The sequence below is a fragment of the Propithecus coquereli genome, unplaced genomic scaffold, assembly GCF_000956105.1.
Source record: "Propithecus coquereli isolate 6110/MARCELLA unplaced genomic scaffold, Pcoq_1.0 Scaffold181, whole genome shotgun sequence".
Classification (NCBI taxonomy): domain Eukaryota; kingdom Metazoa; phylum Chordata; class Mammalia; order Primates; family Indriidae; genus Propithecus; species Propithecus coquereli.
This window is the reverse complement of record NW_012142857.1, coordinates 4,813,800-4,837,902: the sequence shown is the minus strand read 5'-3', so window position 1 is coordinate 4,837,902 and position 24,103 is coordinate 4,813,800. Positions and strand designations below refer to the sequence as shown.

The window sequence follows — 24,103 nt, the reverse complement described above, 5'->3', positions numbered from 1 at the left end:
GCATGGTGGCACATGCCTGTAGTCCCAGCTACTCGGGAGGCTGAGGCAGTAGGATCGCTTGAGCCCAGGAGTTTGAGGTTGCTGTGAGCTAGGCTGACTCTACGGCACTCTAGCCCGGGCAACAGAGCCAGACTCTGTCTCAAAAAAAAAAAGAAATGAGCAAAGTGGTAGGTGATAGAGATGTTAAGGGGATTCCAATGAAGGTAAAAATATGTAAAATTATCTTCCCTGTTTCCATTTACATATAAAAATCAAATGATTTCACTCATTTTTGCTCTCCTGAAATGTGATCTCTATCCCCTCCCACAAAAAAAGGACTAGAAAGAGATATGTCAAAGTGTTTTATAGTTGTTATATTGAGATTGTAGAACTAATAATAATTTTTTAACCCCTGTTTTTAATTTCTTCTTTAGTGAATAGCGTATTCGATTTTATAATGAATGCATAGACTTGAAGTTAGTGGAGTTATTAGTTTTAAAGCAAGTGGGAATGGGAAAATAGATTTTATCTCTGCTTTCTCTAAAATAAAGGCCCAGGCCTTCTGTGAGTATTTTAGTGATTTGCAGTGCAAAGAACCCCAAGCCAAGACTTGTGATTTGTCTGTGAATACTTTCAGACAATTTATATTTTTTAGCTATTCCCTCTGATCTAGCTATGAATTAGCTAAACAAGAAGCTTTTAAGTATACCTTAAACAGTTAGTACTTTCAGAAATAAGCACGTAGCTAATTTAAATCATACAAGTAAGTATAAAGTTTGAGAAAAGACTTTCTTAATAGCTTAGCAAGCTTGGGGATAGAGCATCTGTGTTTTTAAGAGGCAATATTTAGTCATGAGATGACTACAAATTAATACTAGATATATAATAAGCAACAAAGAGGTTGAATTGCAAACTAGTATTTGAAAGTAAAGAGAGAAACTACAATTTTATACGTGGGAAAAATTAAATCTAGATTTATTTCAATTGCAGATTTAGAAGCCTAAAAAGGAAAAAAAATTTATATATATGTGTGTGTGTGTATATATATATATATATATATATATATGGAACAGAATGTCCCAGATGATTTATTAATAGAGCTTAATACACCCTTGCTGGAGATTTCAAATCCGTATTAGCCTCTCCACATATAAGTGCAAAGGCTAAAAATTCCCTTGCATCAGTCTAGCTAGTTTTGTGTTATTTTTAACTTTCAAGTAGGGTTTAATCAAATAGATCATAGCTGAAAATTCAGAGTGGCCCTCAGTAAGTGAATGTGAAATTTCTTTTTTTTTTTTTTTTTTTTGGAGACAGAGTCTTGCTCTGTTGCCCAGGCTAGAGTGCCATGGCATCAGCCTAGCTCACAGCAACCTCAAACTCCTGGGCTCAAGTGATCCTCCTGCCTCAGCCTCCCTAGTAGCTGGGACTATAGGCATGCACTACCATGCCCAGCTAACTTTTTCTATATATTTTTAGTTGTCTGGCTAATTTCTTTCTATTTTTAGTAGGGACGGGGTCTCGCTCTTGCTCAGGCTGGTCTCGAACTCCTGACCCCAAGCGATCCACCCACCTCAGCCTCCCAGAGTGCTAGGATTACAGGTGTGAGCCACCACGCCTGGCCTGAAATTTCTCACTGTTAACAGTTTCTTTAGGGAATGTGAAATCACAGAGCTTGCTGTGGAGAGCTTCACAAAAATGAATCTATTTTCAGAATTATGTTTGACAGAAATTTTTGCATATTTATTTCAAAGGCATTTTCTTTATAAATGATAAATTACTTTGGGGGAAGATAGAATAAAAAGGATAGTTTAAAATAATTGAAATCTCAGAAGTTAATTTTTATTGACCAATGAATAGGTTTATGAACATCTCATTTTAAACATCTCATTTTAAAATCAGAAAATTTAAATTTTCAAGCTGGAATCTGACTAAAAATGCTATTTTTCTAGGTATGGCAGCTGATTAAATTTTGTATAATGTATATAGTTAGATAGTAAGTTTTGTGTTAAGATTCTAAGTAGGCTTTTAAATTATAAACTGTCAGTTTATAAGAAGTAAAAAATAAAAATCCTAGTCCTTTGGGGAGTGACCAGTTTTACTATCTCCCTTCTAAAGATAGTTATTCACATCGGTTTTGCATACATGACTCTGAACGTATTTTTTTCCTATGTCTAAAGTGCTTCCTCCCTCCCCAAACTCACCCCTCTCTCTCCAGGTTTAGAAATTATCACCTCCTCAGCAAAGCCTTTCTGCACCACTTGGCAGCCCAGCTGTTAGAGCGCTTCACATTTTGAATTATCAATGCGTTGTACAGCTATGGCTATCCCTTTAAAGAAGTTCCTCTCGGACAGGGACTGGCCTAAACCACATTCGGTTTCTTAGCCCTGTGACACAGTGTCTTTCATTTACATATTTCTTTAGCTCTGTCTGCATATTTATTTATCTACAAAATGAAAGTTATTTCCCAAGCTTTTTAGTAAGAGGGAAATTCTTTAGCCATGGGTAAGAAACATGTTTTTTCATCTTTTGTGGATAATTCAGAATCTTGCTATGTTTCGCTCATCCTCATAATGTGAAATTCTCCCTGTCCAGGCCGTGTAAGGTGTGGGAAATTGGGCAGAGTATTTAGTAATCTCAGTGCAGGGTTCAGTTGAAGTTGTGTGTCTGCTTGTTTTTAACTTGCTGATTATGTGTGTGTTCTCTTCTTTGTTCCTTTCCTAAAAATAGGTGTGCTTTAGTGAAAGTTCCAATTAGTGGGATTTCAGTTAATCTAGATTTTGCCACATGAGGGAAAGGGGTGATGAGAGGTGAATAAAAAGTGATAATGGCAGAATATTCCAGGTACAGAAAGCTGCTTGGGGATTTTGTTGCCTTCTGCCCTCACATTAAGGAAGTTTGCCTGTGTGGCTTTCCAAGTCTATTATAATCTCCTTCCTATCACCCACCTCCGTTCCCATCCCTCATTTCTAAAGGTGAAAAGGAAAGGGGGTGCAGTGTACCCTGGAATTAAATATGGATGCAAATTTTTGAAGGGGAGTGAGTTTAAAAATACTTTGTATGGAGCTCAAACTCACTGGAGGCAGTTTTTCTAAGTTGGGATCCTTAACCCAGGTGTCCCAAGGACTCCTACGTCCTTTCCAGATATCGAGGGCAGGGTGGAGGGAGAACAAACAGCAAACAGCACGACCATCTCCGTGTGTTCTGTGCATGGGAGACGGGGCTGGGAACTGTGCCATCGGCACAAAGCACCTGGGGTGCAATCCATATGAACTCTTGTCTCCAGAATCTTAAGGGCTTGCTGTTTTTCCAGAAGCCTGTGGGAGGCAGTTTCCTGGCTTCACATTTACAACAGGACTGAGTCCATCAGTCGCTGCATGTGAGGCTCGGAGATCCCAGAGTCAAGGCCTGGGGACCGACTAGGTCCTTAGTCAGCAGGTCCTGAGCTCGGACTAGATGAGAGTGTGCTTCATAGACTCAGATAAGAGACTTGATCGTTGGTGACAGTGAGTCTGTCCTTGTTCCTAAGCCATTCTTATTGTTCTCTATATTTACAGGGCTGATGATCAAAGAGTAAAATGTAAAGAATTAAGTAAAACATCTTCCTTCAGAAATGTGTACCTGAACCTTCTCCCAGACTCTTTTCCCTTTTTCTAACTTTTGAAGATAGAGGCAGAATTATAATTCCAAGGAGCCTCCCCGGCAGCTTGCCTAATCTGGGCTCGTCTGGGCTGCTGGCACCGGGAAGTCAGCAGCATTGAGACCCTTTCCCAGAGGCAAACCTATCAGCAAGATAAGGACTCATTAGAATGGAGCCAGATGGAGGGTGGAAACAGAATTTTATTTGTCTGCTCCTTTGTTTCTAGGGAAAAACAAAAGTAACAAAGGTCACTGGACTCAAACCATGAAATTTGACCATAGACAGAGGAGACTCTTGGATTGATTTCTGGATCTGTTGCTTCCCAGCCCTGATTTCCTTCCCTTTCTGGGGAGAGGCAGCTGTGAAGAGCTGCCAAGTCTCCCTGCCTCTGCACCCGGCGCTCTGGGCAGCCCTCCTCTGTTCCCACGGTACAGGCCCTCAACCCTGGCCACCTGCCCCCACCCCCCGGCTCTAGCCCCCAGCTACTCCCCTCCAGGGGCTGCTGCCTCTCCAGTCCAGACGGATCACATCGCTCCCCAAGTCTTCCAAAGCCACACTTGGGTCCTGGGTGCAGCTCTGCTCACATGCAGGGAATGGCTCCCCTTTGCACACACAGTAACAGTCTAGGCTCGAACTCAGTGGATCTCCGTAATCCTGCCTTGCAAGCTTTTCCGCATCCCTCCTCGCCCACTGTTCTCCACACAGCCAAACCGCGGCTGGTCCGTGGGCCCCGCATGCCTCTCTGCTGCCACATCCTCTGCCGGGAACACCCTCCCTCCCCCTCCACATGCCTGTATCCTACGCCTCTTTACAGACCACCTAATGGCCACCTCTAACTTCAAGCCTTTCCTGATGTCCCCAGTTTAATTTCTCCCTTCCCTGGACCCCCGTAAATTACACTTGTATATTTCACATGATACTTATCACCTCCTACCTTGGCTGATGATTATTTTTGTACATCTCTTATCTCCGTGATTAGATTATAAACACCTTGGTGCAGAGTCTCTGCCTGTTCTTTTTGGTATCTTCTATGGCAGTGGCTTCCTTCGGAAGCCATCAGGGATTTTTTTAAGCACAGAGTAACATGATCAGACTGTATTATGGACATTTTTGTTCGTGCTCCCCTACCTACCCAGGAACAACTCTGAGAGGTCATTGTATGGGAGGGTTCAGACCTTTTTCTTGGTTGGCCAGGCTTCTGAGTAATTCCCTCTGTCTAGAGTGCCTTCCCATCTCTCCCCTCTCCTTCGGGACCACTCTAGACTCACTAGATTGTCAGTCTGCCCTGACTGCTCTTGTCCACAGCGTCTCTCTCCCCTAAGCCACCATAGCTAATGTATACTATAGTGTATATTACTCTAGCACATTCTGTCTTCCTTCATCTGCTTCTTTTGAAGGTAAGACAACATTTAAAAAGCTCCAGAACTCAGATGTTGTCATCCCCTTCGTGGTGCACATACATTAGTTCTCTTTAGGGGAAGTGAATCATTGTCCCCTTGTTTTCTTATTTATACCAAATTTTGATGTAAAAAAATAAAATTTATGTTCTGCATATTCTTGCTCTAAAAGTGTTTCACTATTTGTTTCCTATATCCAAATCTTAAAGTTTAGTATGTTGATTATTTAAATTTAGAATTTCCTTTGAAGAGATTCTTTAAAATGTTTTATGAATATTTTCAAGGTAAATTCCAATTTTGTTTAATTTTCATGCTTGTAGTGTATAACAGATTGAATTATCCATGGTTTGTCCCTGAAAGTAAATTAAGAGATAAGCAATGTATCTTTCTTTATTGAAATATGTAAATTTGGAATCATCGGAGTCAGTGTTATAAAACACAAGACTCCTTGCTCTTAAACCACTGTCGTGTTTTGGAAATGACTGTAGGTCTTCAAATGATTCACCTACAGATGTTTTACTTGTCTTCTAGGGTGATAATTTGAAAAAAGTAATGGTAGAGACCAAAAGAGAGAAAGGGAAGAGTCCCCCTGTTTCCCTTGGCTGTGACCCTCTTTCCAAGGCAGGAGACGGGCTCTTTCAGGGCCTGGCCCTTGCTGGGCTCCCAGCCCTGCGTGATCACTTCAGCACCACGACCAGTCCCAGTCCCAGCCCGCCTCCTCAGCTGTGATGGTTTGCAGACGAGGTAACTGAGTGTCAAGGAGGTGTGTTATTTGTCTGAGCTTGTAAGTGTCAGAGTCAGCTCTAAAATTCAGACGTCCTAAATTTTCCTTCTGTTATGCCATTCATAACCCAGATGGGAGAGATACATAAAAGTTTGTGCTTTTCCTTATCATGACATTTATTCAAATTTCAAAAAAGTGGTCAGTGTGACAGTTGCCATGGACAGCATGAAGCATCAGGTTCCTGCCTCTTGTGCCCTCCAGCCTGTCCAAGCCAGGGACAGCAAAGGGGTAGAAGTCAGGGTGGAGTGCCTGGCACAGCTTCAGCTTTTAGACTAGGAGTGATGTAGGGCATGGTGGCTCCAGGGGCACCACCAGATTCCTTGGTTAATATTCGAGATGATGCCACCTCTGCGCCATAGCTGCGGCATGCAGAGCCACGGCTGGGAGAAAGCAGCAATGAGCACGGCTCCCGGCCCCCTGCTGGCTTCTTCCGACCATCGTCCCACAGGGCTGCCCGCGTGTCTGTGGCCTTGCCTGAGCCAGCACCCGAGCGGTGTCGCTGAGGGACCTGGACTCAAGGGGCAGCCCTCTTCAGAGGGGGTGGACTCCTCCTTCTTGTGGCATCCTGGTCATGACGGTTGGTGTCAATGCTTTGCCACCTCTGAACATACTTTCCTTCTAACCTGCCTGCAGTGTTATTACTTGTCCGTAAAGTTGTAAACTGTGAAAATGTTTTCTTCATAAGAAAATTACAGAAAAAATTCAAATTACATGGATTTGTACCAGTGCAGTTAAATTTCTAATCTGCCCAGAGGCCAGTTCAGGACTCCATTTTGGATAAGGCGGGCCAAGTTTTAAAGTAACACACTGAGGAAGGAAACAGATTAATAAAACCTGTGCCCTGTTGTGCAGGGAAGGGCAAGAGCAGGGATTCAGTCTTTGTTTGAGCTTGTAAGTATTAGTATTCTCACATTCATCAGCCTTCTGGGAGTACTGTCTTCGGAGACGTGCAGTCTGAGAGCCGGATCATGTTTGATTAGTGATCAAGTCACCTGTCGCTGTTTATTGCTCTCTCTACGTTGATTGTGGAAAGCAGAGAATGTGAAGTATTATTTTTCTTTTCTGACATAATATTGACCAAAAAAATATGCCCTCTCTCTAGTGGGCTATGTGGTTGCTCTGTGGCAGTCCTAGAATAAAAAAGGACCTTGAGCCCATTTGGTGACTCTTGAGTCTCCCTGAGTTGTCTGAATGGTCCAGCCTCTACTTCAGGAAAGTGGGCACAGAGGGTAAAAGGCAGAAAGACAGGAATGACTTGAGAAACCCCAAAGTCTCCTTCAACCTTCCGCCTCCCTCCTGTTACTCAGTTCCCCAAGCCAGGTTCCCGTTGCTGCCTGGCTGGGAGTCCCCTCCGCCCTGTGGCAGTGTCAGCCCCAGCACCGTCGCCGGCTGGGCCTGGGGAGCCGTGGTTACCGGCACAGTCAGCGGCTGGCTGCTTGCTCGTCACCCGGTGTGAGCCTTTCCTGTCCTGAGCTCATCACAGTCTTGACCTTCCCATTCTTACGGCAGAGAGATTCGTCCAAGAAAGGGAATCCAAGTTATTTACCCAAAGTGCTCTGCCGCTCTCGTGTTAACATTCTGCCTGCTTAGCTGCTGCGCTCTGGGAAGCTCTGCCGCTTCGCGTGGAGCTGCTAAGATGGGCCGTGGTCACCCCACGCAATCTGTTGGGAACTTCAAAGAGAATATCACTACTGTGGATTAGAGAGAACTCTTGGCACCTTTTATTCAGAATCTGTCTCCTATTACCATAATCTTTGAAGATAGCAGTAACAAAAATAATTGTTTGTGAAATGGATTGCATGCTGCTTGAACTAGGAAGCTCCTAGCAAAATGTGGACCTACTAGGTTGTCTTGGAGCACCTTTTCCCATATTCTTTCTTCCTGACCTCCTTCACTTGGTTCCCAGGCCCCATGCAGATTGCTTGAGCCTTTCTGTCTGTGCTGTGGGGCCAGCCTAGACAAGGGCCCAAAATACTGACTTCTTATTTGATCTCTGCCACAGTTTAGTCAAGGGACCTGAAATAAATCATTGTTACTGTAGGCCTCAGTTTCCCCATATGCCACATGAGAGAGCTGAATAGATCAGTGGCCCCGAAGGTTTTTGGCCTCAGGGACCAACATTGTCTTCATGGAAGACAGTTTTTCCATGGACCCGGGTAGGGAGAGTGGTTTCAGGATGATTCAAGAGCATTACATTTATTGTGTACATTATTTCTATCATTATTACATTGTAGGAATCTTTTAGAGCAGTCTGCTTCCGTTCCCTTCCTTCTAGATTTCCTGATTGTCTTTGTTAGTCCTAACAACTGGGAAGGGGAGAACAATCTCATTATGGGCTTTTAATTCATTGATGGCTCTTGTTGAAATAACCAGGAGGCCAGGACTGTCGCACTTGGCAGGAAAGACACAGGTCTGGCCCAGCCACTCTTGGATCGTGCTTGGGTCACTGGGAAATACAGCCTTAGAGAGTACTAAGATTGAGCTTACTCCTTTAGATTATAAAATGCTCATCAGAATTGTGGGATTTAAGTAGGATTTTCTGCAAGTAGATTGAAGAAAACATTATGGGCTTAGCAACTATAAAACTTTTCACGTAACACTTAGAGTAGATTGTTCTTTCCATAAGCAGAGAAAAGAAAGTCCTCCTATGTAGTGGACGTACATGGGAATGTTGATTGCCAGGGCCTGGTTTTTACTTCTTGCTAAGGAATAATCAAGGCACGACTTTTCTAGTAATGGGTAATGCCCCTTGAAGCCTTGAAAAACTATCACATTTGCTTCAATTTAGATCCTAAGAATGTTCGAAGAAGGTAACTCTTAAGAAATTTAAGACAACTTCTTATCTCCATATTTGTCTTAGTTGGAATTCTCTTTCCAGATATCTCTTTGACATACTGTGTCAAAGGCTGCGTTCCCACATGATAGAATCTCCTGAACTCTTCTTCACTCAGGGGCGTATCGGTCTGGCCAGGTGCCAGGGACACCTCTGTCTGCCCTGGTCCCCATAGTCTTTGCCTGTCATTCCACACAAAACTTTCGCATGAGCATCTCGGATGTGGCAGGGATCCTTGTTTTGCCAGAATTTGTCTAAGCATGAGTCAGAATCTTCCTCTAACTGCTTGTCTCCTACTCCCCTAGTTCACAAATTAGTCAGGAAAAAAAAAGTTGGTGTAAGAAAAGCTTATCACAGATACAGTCGTTAGGGCTTAACCATATTGCAATCTTGACCAGAGTAAAATATGAAGGACTTGTTAAAAATGTATCTTATCTCAGTTTACATATTATGCATCAATCTAGTCCATAGCTATCTATAACTCATGCACATGTTAAGTTCACTTAATTTTCTATAATTAGATATATGTAAAATATAAAATATGGCAGTGATCATCTGTATCAACATTACCCATTATCTGTGAGCTGGATTTTCCTAGGTCAGTAAGAATAGATAGTCGTAGGATAGCTGACAATTTGAGAAGTAAATTAAACTGTTGAAGATTCAAGTATTGCCCCCAAAATTCCGATAAGACAGCTCATTTACTTCTCAAAATACCATGGGCTGAATATGGCTCATCTGGTCCCAGATAACTGGGCAGTTATTCCACTAATCCACCTGGTGTGCGGGATCCAATTTTCCAAACTCTCTTTTTTTTTTTATTTTTTAACTCTGAGCTTGTCCACAATTTTTACCCCTTCATTCGTTTGTCATTTATTCATTCATTCAGCAAATATTAATATCAAGTCTCTGGCAATATTCTAGCACTAGGGTGCACATTGTGGGGGTGGGGCGGATTCTTGCCCTCATGGAGTTTATATTTTAGTTAGAATTTTATCTCATAGCAATGTGTTTATGCTCTGGGCTCTCTCTCTCTCTCAGCCAGATATGTGGGTCTGGTCCACGATGAAGAGCCCCACTGCAGAAATGCAGCAGTTCTAGTCATTTCTGACTCCCCCTCTGGCCCAGCTTTCAGCAAAAGAAGTTCTGCCAGTAAAGCTTCTACGTTTGCCCTCATCTCCTACCTTGGGATCAAAATAGTCTCCTCCTCCCAGCCTCCTGAATGGGAATCGAGTTGCCTCAAAACAGGCAGTTTGGCTCAATGCAGTTCAGTCTTTTTGAGCGGCTGACACATCTGGCGACTTCAAGGGCCGCCTCAAAGCTAATGACCTCTAGATTATAAATCTCTGTCCTCAACCTATTCTCTCTGCTCTATTCTCTGCAGACGAACAGACTTCTTGTGCCGTTCCTCGAGGCCCATCTCCCTCCCACCTTTCCGATCTCGTCCCCTGCTGCTGGCCAGTCCCAGAGTAGCGCGGTCAGCGTGTGCTCGCAGGGTCCCTCCACGTGCGGGGCCAGCTCTCGCCCTGCCCTGGGCCCTGTCTCCCCAGGTCGGAATCCTGCCCACCCGTCGAGGCCCCTCTCACGCTCCCCCTGCAGCAGGAGAGCCTGTCCTTCCTCCTCCTCCAGCCCCCAGAAAAGAGAGGGAAATTGAAAACTGGACAAAGGTTTCTCTCCTTTCTGGGAACCCCCCAGCCTGGGTCTGTGGGAAAAGGGCCTAACGGTGACATTTCCTCAAGATTCAGACTCCGTGGGCTTCAAACTCTGGCTGAGGATATGATGATAACTTGGTAGAGAGCTCGTGACAGCGTGGGTGTCAACTTTATACTGTAGCCTTCATATTTTTCCAAGAGCTTGTTTGCCCTCAGTTACAGAGGCTGTTAGTGTCACTTGTAGACACTCAGAAGTAGTGAGACGATTTCCTGAGCTCAAGATGGCCCCTGGGCTTTCAGGATCCGTGTCTGCTAACGTGGTAACTGCCCTCTTTCTTACTTCCCAGAGCCCCCTGCGGGTCCCTCTGCACGGCCAGCCCTGGCGTTCCTGGAGCGCAGTGTATTGTGACTATCTGCCGAGACACCCTCATTGTGGGCTTCTTAATTTTAGCTTTGTATTTCTTAATTTGTAACTTCTGATAAGTGGCCCTTTATAATTTCCGATATTTTGACTTTAGTTCTTCATTAATTTTAAAATTAATTCACATAAAATAGAATTACCCACATGATATTTGATACATTTATAACTCGGTCCATTACACAGGGAGGAGCCTGCACTTCAGTCTTGCTCAGGCGACAGTTTAGCTGAATTGATGATGTAGATGTTTCCAGATTTGTTGGTTCTGTATTTCTCCCAGAGAATGCTGTCCACGCCCACCTAAAATCTTGTGCCCCAGTATTAGCTAGAACTGCCTGGGAGAGAGCCCCTCGTGGGGCACTGTCCCCTTTCCATCTCGGGTCACACTCCCTGCTTGCTCTTCTTCCCCGCACTAACTTACACACCTGGCTCAAGGAGCAACAGTTATTCCTCTCTCCTCTCCCACCCCAAGCACAATGCCTCAAAAGTAGTCGATGCCCACGAACGCTGGGCTTAAGGACTCGTCACCGAAGGACCAAAGTTCCACGGTGATAGGTCATGGGGAGGAAAGATAGGGAGGTGCATAATCCCCCAGTTCTGTGATCCAGCCCTGGATTTTAAAAAAGGACATAAATGGTTCCTTGGCTATCTTATGACGGGATCTTGAAACCGGTTTTCTTTTCATCTGAGCAGGACTCCCACCGCAAGCACTGCACACGCTGTTTATAGCAACTAACCTAATCAATCCTGACCTCCGCCATCTGCCCGCAGTTACCGGGCTGCCTCACGGCCCGCGATCCCTCATCTATTTGTCTGTTCAGAGGCTTAATATGTTCTTAAAATTTTTTTTTAATGTGCTATGTAGCTATTTGATTTTAAATTGTGTTAAACTTGCTGGAGCTATGCCAGGTGCTTGCTAGAGTTTCTGATGTTATCTGTATAATCTTCAGGTGGGAGAGGGAAAACTCCATCGAACTTTTGTGGTAACAAAATTATTGCAGTTTTGCCCTACATCTGTTCACTGCACTTCCTGTGGGTTTTCACCAGATCACATGACTGACAGCAGAGACAGGCTTTAAGGCGTTTGGTCTGCTTGTTATACCCAAGTCTCAACCACCAAATCAGACCTTTGCTTTGTCTCTGAGCCGAGTGTCCGGATGTCCCACTGTGGTAGGTTGATTCACTGGAGCTGATAAAAACATTCTGGCCACACTTGGGAGTCTAGCATTACCTCTGGCTCCAAAAATCAAAACAACAGGATTGTTGTCAGTAGCTTTGGGTCGAGACCAAGCAGCAAGCTTGAGAGGTAGGTTTTCTCTCCTGGTTGAGCTGAGTCACTGGGAAGGAGAAGAGTGAGAGCCAGGGGCTCCCCACCGGGCAGCTGGGGCCTGAGGTGACCAGCACCCTGCCCCGTGCCAGCCGGTTCTAGACGAATCCCTGCCCTACCACATCAACGCCCCCATCCTTCCCGGGCACATCCACCTGAGAGTCACTGGCTAGAGCCTAAAAGGGTCCTGAGGAGTCCCAGGGAGATGTGAGTAGAAAAGAGCTGACGATGTCAGAGCTGGGAAGGCCTGAGGACACCCAAGCAGCCTGCGGCCCAGGCCACCAAGTAGGGTTTTTTGGCCACATCAGAGATGAGAACACTCTCAAGTGAGGAAGCTGGACTTCCCTCAGCCTCAGAGATGAGAACACTCTCAAGTGAGGAAGCTGGACTTCCCTCAGCCTCAGAGATGAGAACACTCTCAAATGAGGAAGCTGGACTTCCCTCAGCCTCACGGGATGGCATCGTTGCTCTCCACAGGCTCGACAAGAAACACAAAGGAAAGAGTGACTTTTCTAGACTGTTGATTTGACATTCAGACCGTGACATTTCTTGGACTGAGTCCTGACAAAAAGCGTCTCCAGTGTCCTTAGTACTTAATTAAATCTTTTGTCTTTCTTTTCCTTAGCACTTCAGACCTCTAAGACAACGTAGAGAAGCACATAGTTTTAAGAAGGTCTATTTAAGTCTCAAAGCTTGTCAGATCTCCCCATAGCTAGATGGATGGACAGGTAGATTTGGGAGCGAGGTCAAATTAAATGCGGCCCAGGCCCAGCTAATGGAGCAGAGGCTGCAGTCACATGCGCCCAGTTTGACTGAATAGTATCTTCAAACCTCTTTTGTGGTGTATGCCTATTATTCACCCTTTTAAAGTGTCACAGTACACTGGTCTTACAAACAGCTCACCCCAGGAAAAAGTAAGCTCTCTACCTTGTGCTTGCAGGTGTTAGTTTTGTGTGGCCAATCCTGGAGAACGTGCACAAACAGCAAGAAAAACAAGAGCATTATTCCCCTTTCTGAACTTTTTAAGTGCTGGGGAAAAGTTCCAAGCAAACAACCTGAGAAATAATCTCTCAATTTCCTTGTGGCTCTAGGAGAGAGGGAGGGAGCCAGTGCCACGGCTTTGGGGCGTGCACGGGTGCTGTCTACACGTTGAAGCGATTTTCCAGTAATGGCAGTGCGTTCATGCTGCTGTCTATATTTGCTCTTTCAGTTCCCTGGTGAGCTGTGGTGCACACTCGGGTCACAGCAGCTTAAGAGCCCCAGTCTGTGGAAGGGATCAGGCCTTAACCAGGCAGCAGAGGCAGGGCCAAGCCAGGAATCTCAGCCCACTTAGCTGAGAGCTCTCAGGCCAGGACAGCTCGATAGAAGCTTCGTGTTTGTCTTGATTATAAGCAGTTAGGAACCTTAGCCTTTAAAACCATCTATTGTCAACCCCCAGGAAAGCTCAGGAAGCTTCAGATACCCTCTCCACTGTGATGCCTTGGCTAAGTAGAAATCAGTAAATACTTGACATCAGAGTTGCAGCTGAACCCAGGCCCAGCTCATTCAGCCCTTGCTCCAGGTCAGCCCAGCACAGCCTAGAGGCATGGCAGCGAGTACAAACGTTCAGACCGTATTAGGGTCAGCTCATAAAACCACACCCAGTCAGAACTGGAAGGGGCTCAGAGGTCCTTCATTTACACAAATGAAAAAACTGATTCCTGAGAAATGCTATGACTTGTCCCAAATTGCCCAGCTTGCCAGGAGCCTCCTGGGGCCACCTAGAGATCAATGACATCACTTCCCAGTGAGGAAACATGGGCACACGAGTTATATGACTTATTGGTACATTTAAAAAACATTCGAAGCTCGTTGTCATTACTTGAAAGAAATGGAAACCTAGTTTCCACATTAGCCATAGACATTTTAAGAAGGACCTGCCTACTCGGGTCCCTGTCAGCTCTGGGAAGGCCACAGTGGAGAGGTCTGAGCTTCATTCAGCTTCTGGTTCCAGCACTTACCAGCGGTGGCCTCTTTGGCATGTTACTTATCCTTTGAGCCTTGTTTTTCTTGTCTCTATTATAGAATGAATACCCATGTCACAGGACCCTTGTGCAGATGTGGAGTCATTTCTTAAGTGTCAGTAATATGCCAGATGCCTTCTTAGAGCCTGAATTCTAGCGGGGCAGACAAATGGTACACAAGTAAACAAATTAATAAACGAGATAAGTGCTAATTGCACTAAATGTTGCGCAGGCAGTACACCAATGAGCTGAGAGATGCTACTGTTGTTTTTTATAGGGTGTTCATTGGTCAAGCAGGAAGTGCCTGGTACATGGGCAGCTCTAACCAGGGTCACTTCCACTGAGCTCCCTACTGGGTTGTCTCTGTGAGCTCCAAGCAGAAAGGTCAGTGTCCTTGCTGCTGGTCGGCCACCCAGCCCCGTACAGCTCAGGAAGGGGTAGCTGCCATGCCCCAGGTCCATCTTGGATGTTGTGGAACGTGCCACATGATCTTACAAGAAGGTTGCAAACACCTAGGTCATGTTCCTAATGTCAAACGCATTACACAAGTGATCCTTCTGTCATCCTTACTATAGCCAAAAACCACTCCCAGGCCAGTTCCCTGCCTTGCAGTTGAGCCCGACTCTGAGATAGAGAAAGAAGGTAATTCTTCAGACCCCGCTTTCTCTTAGTGAAATAGCTTTGTTCTTTCAAAATGGTTATGCAAATGAGCCTGTTGCTTTTAAGCCATTCGTCAGCACTTATTCCTGGTTTTCGTGCAGGGAGGCTCAGGTCTCTTATGTTTCTATTATTAAGAGTCACTTGCCAAGTGAGAAGTGTCCATTTGGATGCATAAGAGAAGTGGGCTTCGGACCAGGCCAGTCCTAGTATTTCTAGTGTTTAGATTTGATTACTGAACGTTATAAAATAAGAGCATACCTTATGTCTGCTTACCATCGTAACGTCAGGAGTAATAGCCAACCTTCATCGAGTGCTTGCTCTGTGTTAGGTACCATACAAGCCTAACATGGCTTATCTCACGTCACTGTCTCACCACCGCAACCCTGTGAAGGAGGCAGGATGGTTGAATTCAAAATCTCAGAGTACAGTAAACTTTGTCTTTTAAGAGCCTGAGTCTGAAGGACTAGACTTCTGGCTCTCGAATGCTGGGACCGTGTGTGTCCTAGGCACAGCTGTATTTTTAGTTCAGTGCTTACTACCTACTAGGCCCTCAGTAAATATTTACTGAATGAATTGGGGGGTGCGGAGAATGGGGCCGAATCTCAAATTATCTGTTTGCCTTTGGAGTGCTTTTTAGTTGTTTCAAAGATTAAATGAGTAAATATGTCAAGTGTTTGATTATGCTTGCCACGTAATAGGTAATCAGTTATGTTAGCTATAAATGTTAGCTGTAATCTCAGAATTGATTATAAAGTTTTTATGGAGAAATTCAATAGAAATAATCATTGATCAGCTTGAAGAAGAACTTCACGGTAGAATCTGTACATGTCCGCTGTTGACAAAGTTGACACTATTTGTGTACCGGATTGTTGCATATAATACTATAACTGGAAGTTCCTACTACTTTGGGCATAACCTTATTTGTTTCCAACATTTGAAAGCCACGGTTATTACTGGTCAAATAGTTTGCTTTCCGATTAAAGGGAAGTTCTCCATACTATTAAGAGAGATGCTGCGCCTTCGTAGAGGGTGAGATGGATTATTGTTTTGACATAAACTTGAGGCATTTGCACCTCTGTTTTCACCAGGTGGTGGGAAGGATAGTCATGGGGGTGCCCAGTGCTTTTCCCAGGTCCACCTTTGCAAAATTTAAGGGCAGCCTTTGACTCATTACTCCTTCTGACTAGTCATCAGAATTCCCCAAAGCCACGAGGACAGGTAAACTTACTGCCAGCCCGTAAACTTATTACCAGCTCTTGCCTAAGTTTCTGTAATTCAGTTGGAAGGAATCCTTATGAGAGCAGTTTAAAATTTGCTCATCCCATTTCCCATTGCACCCTCCTGAGAGATCCAGAAAGCAGGCTCATGTGAGTCTCACCCATTCCTAAGGCCTGCATGGGAAAACCCCCGACTGTGTCACCGGATGGAGAAAAGGTTTCACGTCCTTGAGTCATTATTATTTCTAACAAGAAGTGCATTTTCATGGCGACATTACCACAATGTAGGATGTTATTATTCCAACCAAAGAGGCAGTGTGGGGACTCTGGCCTTTTCAAACCACTGCCTCTGCACCCCCACCCCAGCCCATCACTTCTGAGTCAGCGTGAGAGGTTGTCTAAGTTTGAGGCCATCCTAATGACTAGGACTTCCATCTCCTTTATTATGGAGAAAATTTCTCCAAACAACGTCCCCCATCCTGCCTTGATTATCGACGTCATCGTGGTGCTTTTTAAAGGGCCAGCAGTGTGCTGGGTTCTGTGCCATGTGGTGGAAGGGCACGCTAACCCTGAAGAGTGTCATGGAGCCTAAGAGAATCGAATTTAAGGACAACGCACTACGGGGGCTAGAACTCTGATGTCACTTTTCAGAGTGACTTTGCACACCCAGACCTAGGCTTTAAACCTGACTCCACCCCAAGCAGGCTGTGTGACCTTGCCCTAGGCACTGAGCCTCTCTGAGCATCTCCTTGGCTGCTTTTAGTGGGGTTGGCGATAGCAGCTTCGGTGGGACATTGTGGTGCTTGACCGCGGTGCTGTGTGGGAAGCTTCAGGCAGGCGTGGTACGTAGGAAGTGCTGGTTGGTGGTAGCCACTAGCTGCCCCATATTGCTACAAATGCAGATTTTTCACAGGAAAAAAATACTATCGTGTTGGTACCTGTAAGATACCTGATTCCACAACAAAGACTTACCTCCTGGCACCCCCATGCCAGGCCAGAAGCAACAGAGCGTGTGAAGAGGCTCACTGAGGGTGCCAAGGACCCCAGCCCCCGGGAGCCCAGCCCGCTGCCGCATGGTCAGTGGGGAGGGAGTCAGGGGACTTCAGGAGTGGACAACAAGGGAATGGAAAGCTGGGGGCTACCTGCACCCCAGTTCATGTGAGCAAATACTGGAAATAGTGCCACATCCACACCCCTGAGCTGATCAAGCTTTGTCAGCCAGACTGACGCGAAGAGCTCAGGTTGAAGAGACTGTCCTGTAAGTCGTGAGCAGTATCGGCACACACCGGACTTTCGGCCCATGCCGGCGACGCCACAGCACTGGTTAGAAGCACTGATGGCCTGAAGGGCTTGGGTTCTCATTAAAGCAGAGTGGTTTGGGGAAGGCGGTGGGTTGTGGGGTGGTAGAAGGCGTGAGGGAAGATCCAGGGGTAGGTGATACGTTGCTGGAGTTTGGCCACTTGTCAACCCTGTTTGTATATACCCCGATTTACGTACCTCTCTGGGAGACGAGAGGTCGGGAGTTGGTTTCCACTGAAGCCGTAGCAGGTGGGGGCTGTGCCGTCTGTGATGTGTTGATGTTACATCGATGACCGGAGTGCCCTCCTTTTTAGGACTTCTTATACACTTTTCAAGATGTGACTCAAAACTCATGTTGCCGCAGAGACTGTCCAGCTCGCCTCTGTTCCTCCGAACTGACCCTCTGGAACTCTGAGGACCCAGCAGTTAGATATTTTTAATCTTAATCACCATAAAAGTTATTTTAAAATTCCTGTAACTCTATGTCTAGCTCCTCTACCTGCCCCTCCCCTTCCCTACGTATCTTGTAAATCCACCCAACTAGTGTCATCCTAGTCAGTCCGTTTCCCACTGCCACGTGCCCTCCAGTTCTACCCACTGATCACAGTGGTCATTGCACAGCGCCGTCCTCGTGCCGTGGCCTTCTTCCAGACCTCAGCGTGGGGTCCAGCACCCGTCACGTGGCTCTCCGGTCTGGCCCCTGCTCACCAGCGCCTGCCCTTCCCCTGCCCCCGCAGCACGAGGTCCTCATGCCTCACACACACGGGCCCACCGTGCCGTCCCCGCCAGAGGAACACACTTCCCTCTTCATCCGCTGCGGCCTCCTCCACCTTCAGGCCTCTAGAGCAGCTTGTCCTTCCCCCACAATTCTGTCACAACTGTTTTGTTGGGGATTTTTGCTGATGCTGTTTGTCTCTCTCTTCCACGAGAACTGATGCTCGGTGAGCACAGGAGCTGTGTGGCTGCTGCACCCCTCTGTCCCTGGGCCCTGCCCACACGGCGCAGAGACAGTCGATAGAATGAATGAACCAGCGAACAAATGGACACACTGACAGCAGGAGGATTAAATAAGATGATAACACAATGCATCTACCGGTGTGTCTTTGACAGGGCTGGCCCTCAGTGTATGGCTGATTGTTCCATTGATTCGTTCATTTATTAAGTGCCTGGCCAGTGTCTGTGGGCATAATATAGCAGCTAACAAAACAGATAAAAATCCATACATGTATGGATGAAAATCAGAATCTCTCTGCCCTCCTGGGCCACGCCTTTGGATGTAATGTGACCCATGCGGCTGTGGGTACGTGTTGCTTCCTTTCTTTCTCTTTTCAGCCCCCTCTCTCAGCTTTCCCCTAGACCCCTCCTCTCAGGACCCCGAGCACCCCACCCTGCCTGGGACAGTGGTCACCAAGCTGCGGCCACTCTTGCCAGAGTCAGCTTGGCAAGGGAGGAGGCCCAGGGGCCTTGAGTGGCCTCCAGCCGCTCCTCGGGGTGCTGAAAGCAGAGTCTCTTCCTCTGCCCTGGCCGCAGTAAACAGGTCAGGGGTGAAATTAGAAAATCAGAAGCCCCGATCCTGGCGATGTGCTAAAACACAAGTGCTACCTCAGGCTGCTAAACCGCACGCCTCCTCACATGCCAAGGACGGAAGCGCGCAGACCCAGGGCACCTGCACGTGTTCGCAGAGCCAGGCCCAAGGCTCTCCCCTGCCTGCCCCCCGCAAAGCCAAAGCCATCGCTCCTGCCCTCCAGGAGGGAGAGACTGGGCCAACTATGGCAGAGCAGGCCGCCCGCCCCAGACCCACACCCCCCAGGGGCACGTGCTGCCTCTTCAGCTCAAGGCTCAGGAATTGTGAGGGGAGAGTCCTCGTCTCCCAAACAGTGAACCCTGAAGACAACGTCTCTCCCGCAGAACCAGCCCTGAGCACTACACACTGGCTAACGCTGGCCTGGGCCTTGTCTGCCACCCCGCGCAGGGTCCGGTTCTCGGTTGCGATAGTCCTCATGCTGCCTCTACCCCTGCTTGGATCTCTCCTCAGCACACTGTCAGCCCAGCTGTCATTAGCCGACCGGGACCCATGGTGTTATTTGCTCTTCCCGCGGCGACTGACGTTTTCTTAGGAGCCACTGGATAGCTAAAGTATCAGGCCCTGTGACCAGGGAGGGGAGGCGGCTTCCTGCGCACTACCACGCCGCTCGCAGACTACCACTGCTTTTGCTCGTGCGTGGAACTGTGAGATTGTAAGATCATCTCGTTTTCATTGCAGAAATTTCCAGAACTGAAATTCAAATACGTGGAAGAGGAGCAGCCTGAGGAGTTTTTTATCCCCTACGTCTGGTCTCTGGTCTACAACTCCGCAGTGGGCCTGTACTGGAACCCGCAGGACATCCAGCTGTTCACGATGGACTCTGACTGAGGGCGGTGCGCACCCTCCCCCGGCCCCTGCAGCCCCGCGGCCCGTCCGGTCACTGTATTTCTGGGCATCGGAAGTAGACAGACGACTGCCCGGTGTGTCTCCTCCTAAAGAGGATTGCACAAGCGTGTTCCCCTCACACACTCGGGGGAATCGGTGCCAGTTGGCAATAGATCACTCAGCTTAGATTGTAGCGCAAAAAAGGGGGGAAATACACAACAATAAACGTAAAAACCTGCCATTCAATATGCAATGTTATTTCTTAAACCAAAAATCTAGAGCTTTCCCAGGATCCTGATGCCTTAGGCACGTAACACTTCAATAGTGTGCACGTTTTTTTTTTTTTTTGGCATATTCTGGATTTTTGTTTCAGTCTAGTGTGTGTGTGTGAGAGAGAAAGAGATTCCTTTACCATTAAGGAATATCAGTGAGAACAGATGATGAAACAGGAATTAATAAGGAAATGCAGTCGTGTGTGTGGTCGCCTGAGAGGGCCCACGATTTCGCAAGCGCTACGCCTGGGCCGTTGGATGGCGACCTTTAGAGCCGCCGCATCTTTCCCTCAAAGAACGAAAATGGCTCCTTCTCATGAAGCCCAGATTAACTTTGCTGTGGATTTGGCCTCTGAGCTGTAGCTGAAATTAAATTGGAGTCTAGTGCAAATTAAGTTAACCTACTCTACTCCGTATTAATCACTGGGCAAAGAAAAGCTTAATTTTGAAAGCAATCTTTTCCCTTCAGTCAGACTAGTAGGAGAAAAGGGAGACCAGTTTGTTAATACCGTAGTCCATGTGTGGTGAAAAACATGTTTTTTTCCCTTTGGGTTTTTTTTTTTTTTTTTGAGACAGAGTCTCACCGTGTTGCCCCGGCTAGAGTGAGTGCCGTGGCGTCAGCCTAGCTCACAGCAACCTCAAACTCCTGGGCTCAAGCGATCCTCCTGCCTCAGCCTCCCGAGCAGCTGGGACTACAGGCACATGCACCACTACACCTGGCTAACTTTTTCTATTTTTAGTAGAGACGGGGTCTCACTCTTGCTCAGGCTGGTCTCGAACTCCTGAGCTCAAACAGCCCGCCCGCCTCGGCCTCCCAGAGAGCTAGGATTACAGGCGTGAGCCACCGCGCCTGGCCACCCTTTGGTTTTTTAAAAACTCTTGGGGCCTGTGCGATCCGTGTGTTTGGTCCCTGAGCCGGAGGAAGGAGCTTCTCTGAGGGGACGTGCCGCCCAGGCCGTGCTGAGCGGAGCAGTGGGCGCGGGGGCAGGGTGGGAGGGACCTTCCAGGGCATGCTCCGTGTCCTCGCCCCTTCACCGTCTAGATGAGGAGCCCGCTTTGATTGTCAAAGACACTTTTGTGTCTTTGAAAAAGCATTCGCTTTTCAATTTAGCACATAATCCCAGATGAGCCCGAGCACCCTGTTTCCACCTGCTGTCATCTCATCAGGACCAGCGTCTCCTGTCCCCGTGTCCCTGGGCCGGAGGCTCAAGTCATTTTGTCCATTACCATCTCCTGAGAGCCCAGGAGGAGCCCTCCTAGAGCTCTGTAAAAGTGCCGACATCTCGGCGCACCCCTGTGTGGTTCCCTCACAGGGACAGCCAGGCTGAGCCGCCCTTGGGGGGCTGTTGAGGTGCGCCGGGCTCCTCCTCATCTGGGCAGGGGTGAAACACAAGTTCTCTGAGGCCGAGTGACTCATGGAGGGCTGTCCCCGTCCAGGAGGCAGGAGCAGCTTGCCCGCTGCCCCCTCAGTGCCTGTTCTGCTGGGCCTCTGCTGTCCCAGCGAATGGCCGGGGACCCTGACTCCTGGAGTTTACTTCAGATTGCATGTACAGGGCCTTCAGGCTAGAGGTGACACTTGTCAGTGACATCTGCTTAGTCCTGCTGGTAGGGGGAGCGGTCCTCTCTGCCAGAGGGGGCTGCAATTATATGATACTTACTTCCTATGTGGGGAAATGATTAACGGCTTTCATTTGTTTCCAAAGCATTTTTATTTGCTTCCTTTTCCTTTAAACAAAAAAAAAATTTTTTAAGGGTTATGTGAAGCAGCTGAGCTTCTGGTCGGACCATCGACTTGTCCTCTGAGTGCCATGGGACAGTCACTGGGCTGCAGGACTGTCAGCTCTTGTGACGGGAAGAAATATAGTCTCTCAAAGCCTTGTCGTCTTGCTAGAGGGCAGACTCCCAAGGCAGCCTTGGTGGAGGGGCTCACACAACCTCTCCCCCAGGCTCCTGGGTCACTGAGGTGCCCCTGCCCTCTCCTTGCTTCTCAGCCGTCAGGAGACGTGCTCACTGGCCTGCAAGCTCAGCGGGCAGCAGCCTCTGAGGAGGCCTGGACGTGGGGCTCCCACCACCCGGTTCCTCCTCACGTGCTTCGTGGCCCCAGCTCTGCAAAGCCACCAGGAGTCTCTTCCTTATTTTTGTGAAAGATGTATTACGTGGCAATAAACTCAAATGTTAAACTTGCATTATGCTTCTGTTGATTTTGAGTATTAGTTTGCTTAGAAGTTTTTCCATTTTACACAAAGTAAAAATGTGTAGAACGATGTAACACAGAAGCATCACATGTTGGGATGGAAATTAGCATCGGATTTTACCCACAACATGAAGCTGTTACTGCAGTGTGTCATTTTATCAACAAAGAGTTCTGCCACAATATTTATTTTTAAAAGAATGGGCCCCTTTGAATAGCACCTTCCCTATCAAGAGTTCAAGGCATTTAGCAAAAAAGCTTCAGCATTCTCACCCTGGTTTCCACAGCCACCACTGAGGCTGGTGTCGCAGGATCTGTGGACAACAGCCTTGCAACGGGGCTGCCACCGTTCAGCGCAGACACAGCTCAAGGACAAAGACGGAGAAAGCAGAGAGGAGAAGGTCCCCGAAGGTGAAGCACAGAAAGTACACTGCACACACGGTTCTCTCTGGAGGGAGGTCGCAGGAGCTAGAAAAGCAGAAGGTGGAAAGAGGAAAGAACACGGGATCCGCGTCGGAACACTCGGCCACTTCCTCAAGAGCTCATTAAGGTGCATCCGAGAGAAACGTTTAGTGAGAGGATACTTTCAGGCACGAAATTTCTTAATATATCATTCTTTAGGCAGCATATATCACCCTTCAGATTCTGGGGAGCCGGGGTTTTGCATGAGGCGTGATAGCCGTCTGCATAACTGAGTCCCCTGTGCTGCTCTGCGGAGCCCTAAATGGGAGTTTTGGTGCTTTCTGACCCGTTACAGGCTGACTTTGCAGGGTCAGCCACGTTGCGTCTCCTAGTTCTCTCCCAGGCACCGTGCTGCAGTTTCAGTAGTTGCCATTCGATGTTAGGGGCTGATCCTTGGGCCCTGACTCCAAATTCAGGCCTATTCCAGTGTCTTCCATCACTTCCTGCAGTCAAGGTCAGGGTTTCTATTCCCTGATGAAGAGCCATGCTTTCTATGAATATGAAAAACAGATTATAGCACACCATCCATAGCAAATAATGCATGTTTCTTTTTTAAGAATTCTATTAAAGCATAAAATTAAATCTCGTTAGGGTGTAGCTATTCAGGGTCCCCATCGAACCAAGGGAGATTCACCAGCAGACCCCACCCCCTTGGTCAGGTCATATTTCAACCCCTAATCTGACTTCACAAGGCTATCGAAATGCCAGCTCTCAGACACAGCCTCTGGGATTAGCAAAAGCCCCCAGAGGAAAAGCTGCCCTGTACAGCTGGACAGGTAATGCTTCCCCATCCTGTTGGCTCTGGGTTGCCTTCAGGCAAATTTTTAAAATATTTTGGACTGATTTCCAAGTTGTCCTTAGCTGGGGGGGTTGGTCCTCCACTGCTGTCGTTAGACTGTCCCGCATGGGTACTGCTCAACTTCTAAGCCACCTCTGTACCTGAACGTGGATTAAGGTGCAGCCAGATGACTAGTGCCCTCAGGTGCCCAGCTGAAGCAAATGTAAATTCTAACTGAAGGATGCAAACATACCCCAAGGCCTCAAGTTATTTCTACAATGTTACAATCAGAAATATCCAGGTATGGGAGAAGACCAGGCAATATCAATTTCTTGAATTAAAAGCATTAAGGGATTAAAAAAAATAAATAGACGTACCCAGAAGGGCTCCAGATTGTCAGTCACAGAATTTGAAAGAGCTATGCTTACTGTGTTCAAAAAAATAAAATGTATAATCAAGAATCATAGCAAAGAATTAGAAACTACTAAAAAAAAAGGACCAAATCAAAATTCTAGAACTGAAAAATACTATAACAAGAATTAAGACTAATTCAGTGGGTGGGTTTAAGAGCAGATTAGACATAATTAACAAGACAATACATAAAATAAATCAGGGAGGTGGGGGCAGGAAGCAGAGCCGAAGTCAAAAAGAAAATAGAAAATACAGAGTATGATACATGAAGGAAACAGTGAGGGTGTCTGACCTAAATATAGTTGGAATCTCAAGAGAAGAAGGGGATGTTTAAATAAATGGCTGAGAACGTTTCCAAAACTCATGAACTATG

General features: G+C 46.9%; 1 protein-coding gene across 1 annotated transcript in view; it reads left to right on the top strand.

Annotated features, from left to right (window-relative positions):
- DYM (dymeclin) overlaps positions 1–19,862 on the top strand; it is a 359,526-nt gene extending 339,664 nt beyond the window's left edge. Inside the window, exon 15 of the mRNA XM_012642636.1 lies at positions 19,470–19,862. Within this exon, the coding sequence (XP_012498090.1) occupies positions 19,470–19,619 (150 nt within the window). The 3' untranslated portion in view covers positions 19,620–19,862. The remainder of the gene's footprint in view (positions 1–19,469) is intronic.
- Positions 19,863–24,103: the final 4,241 nt, after the last annotated feature.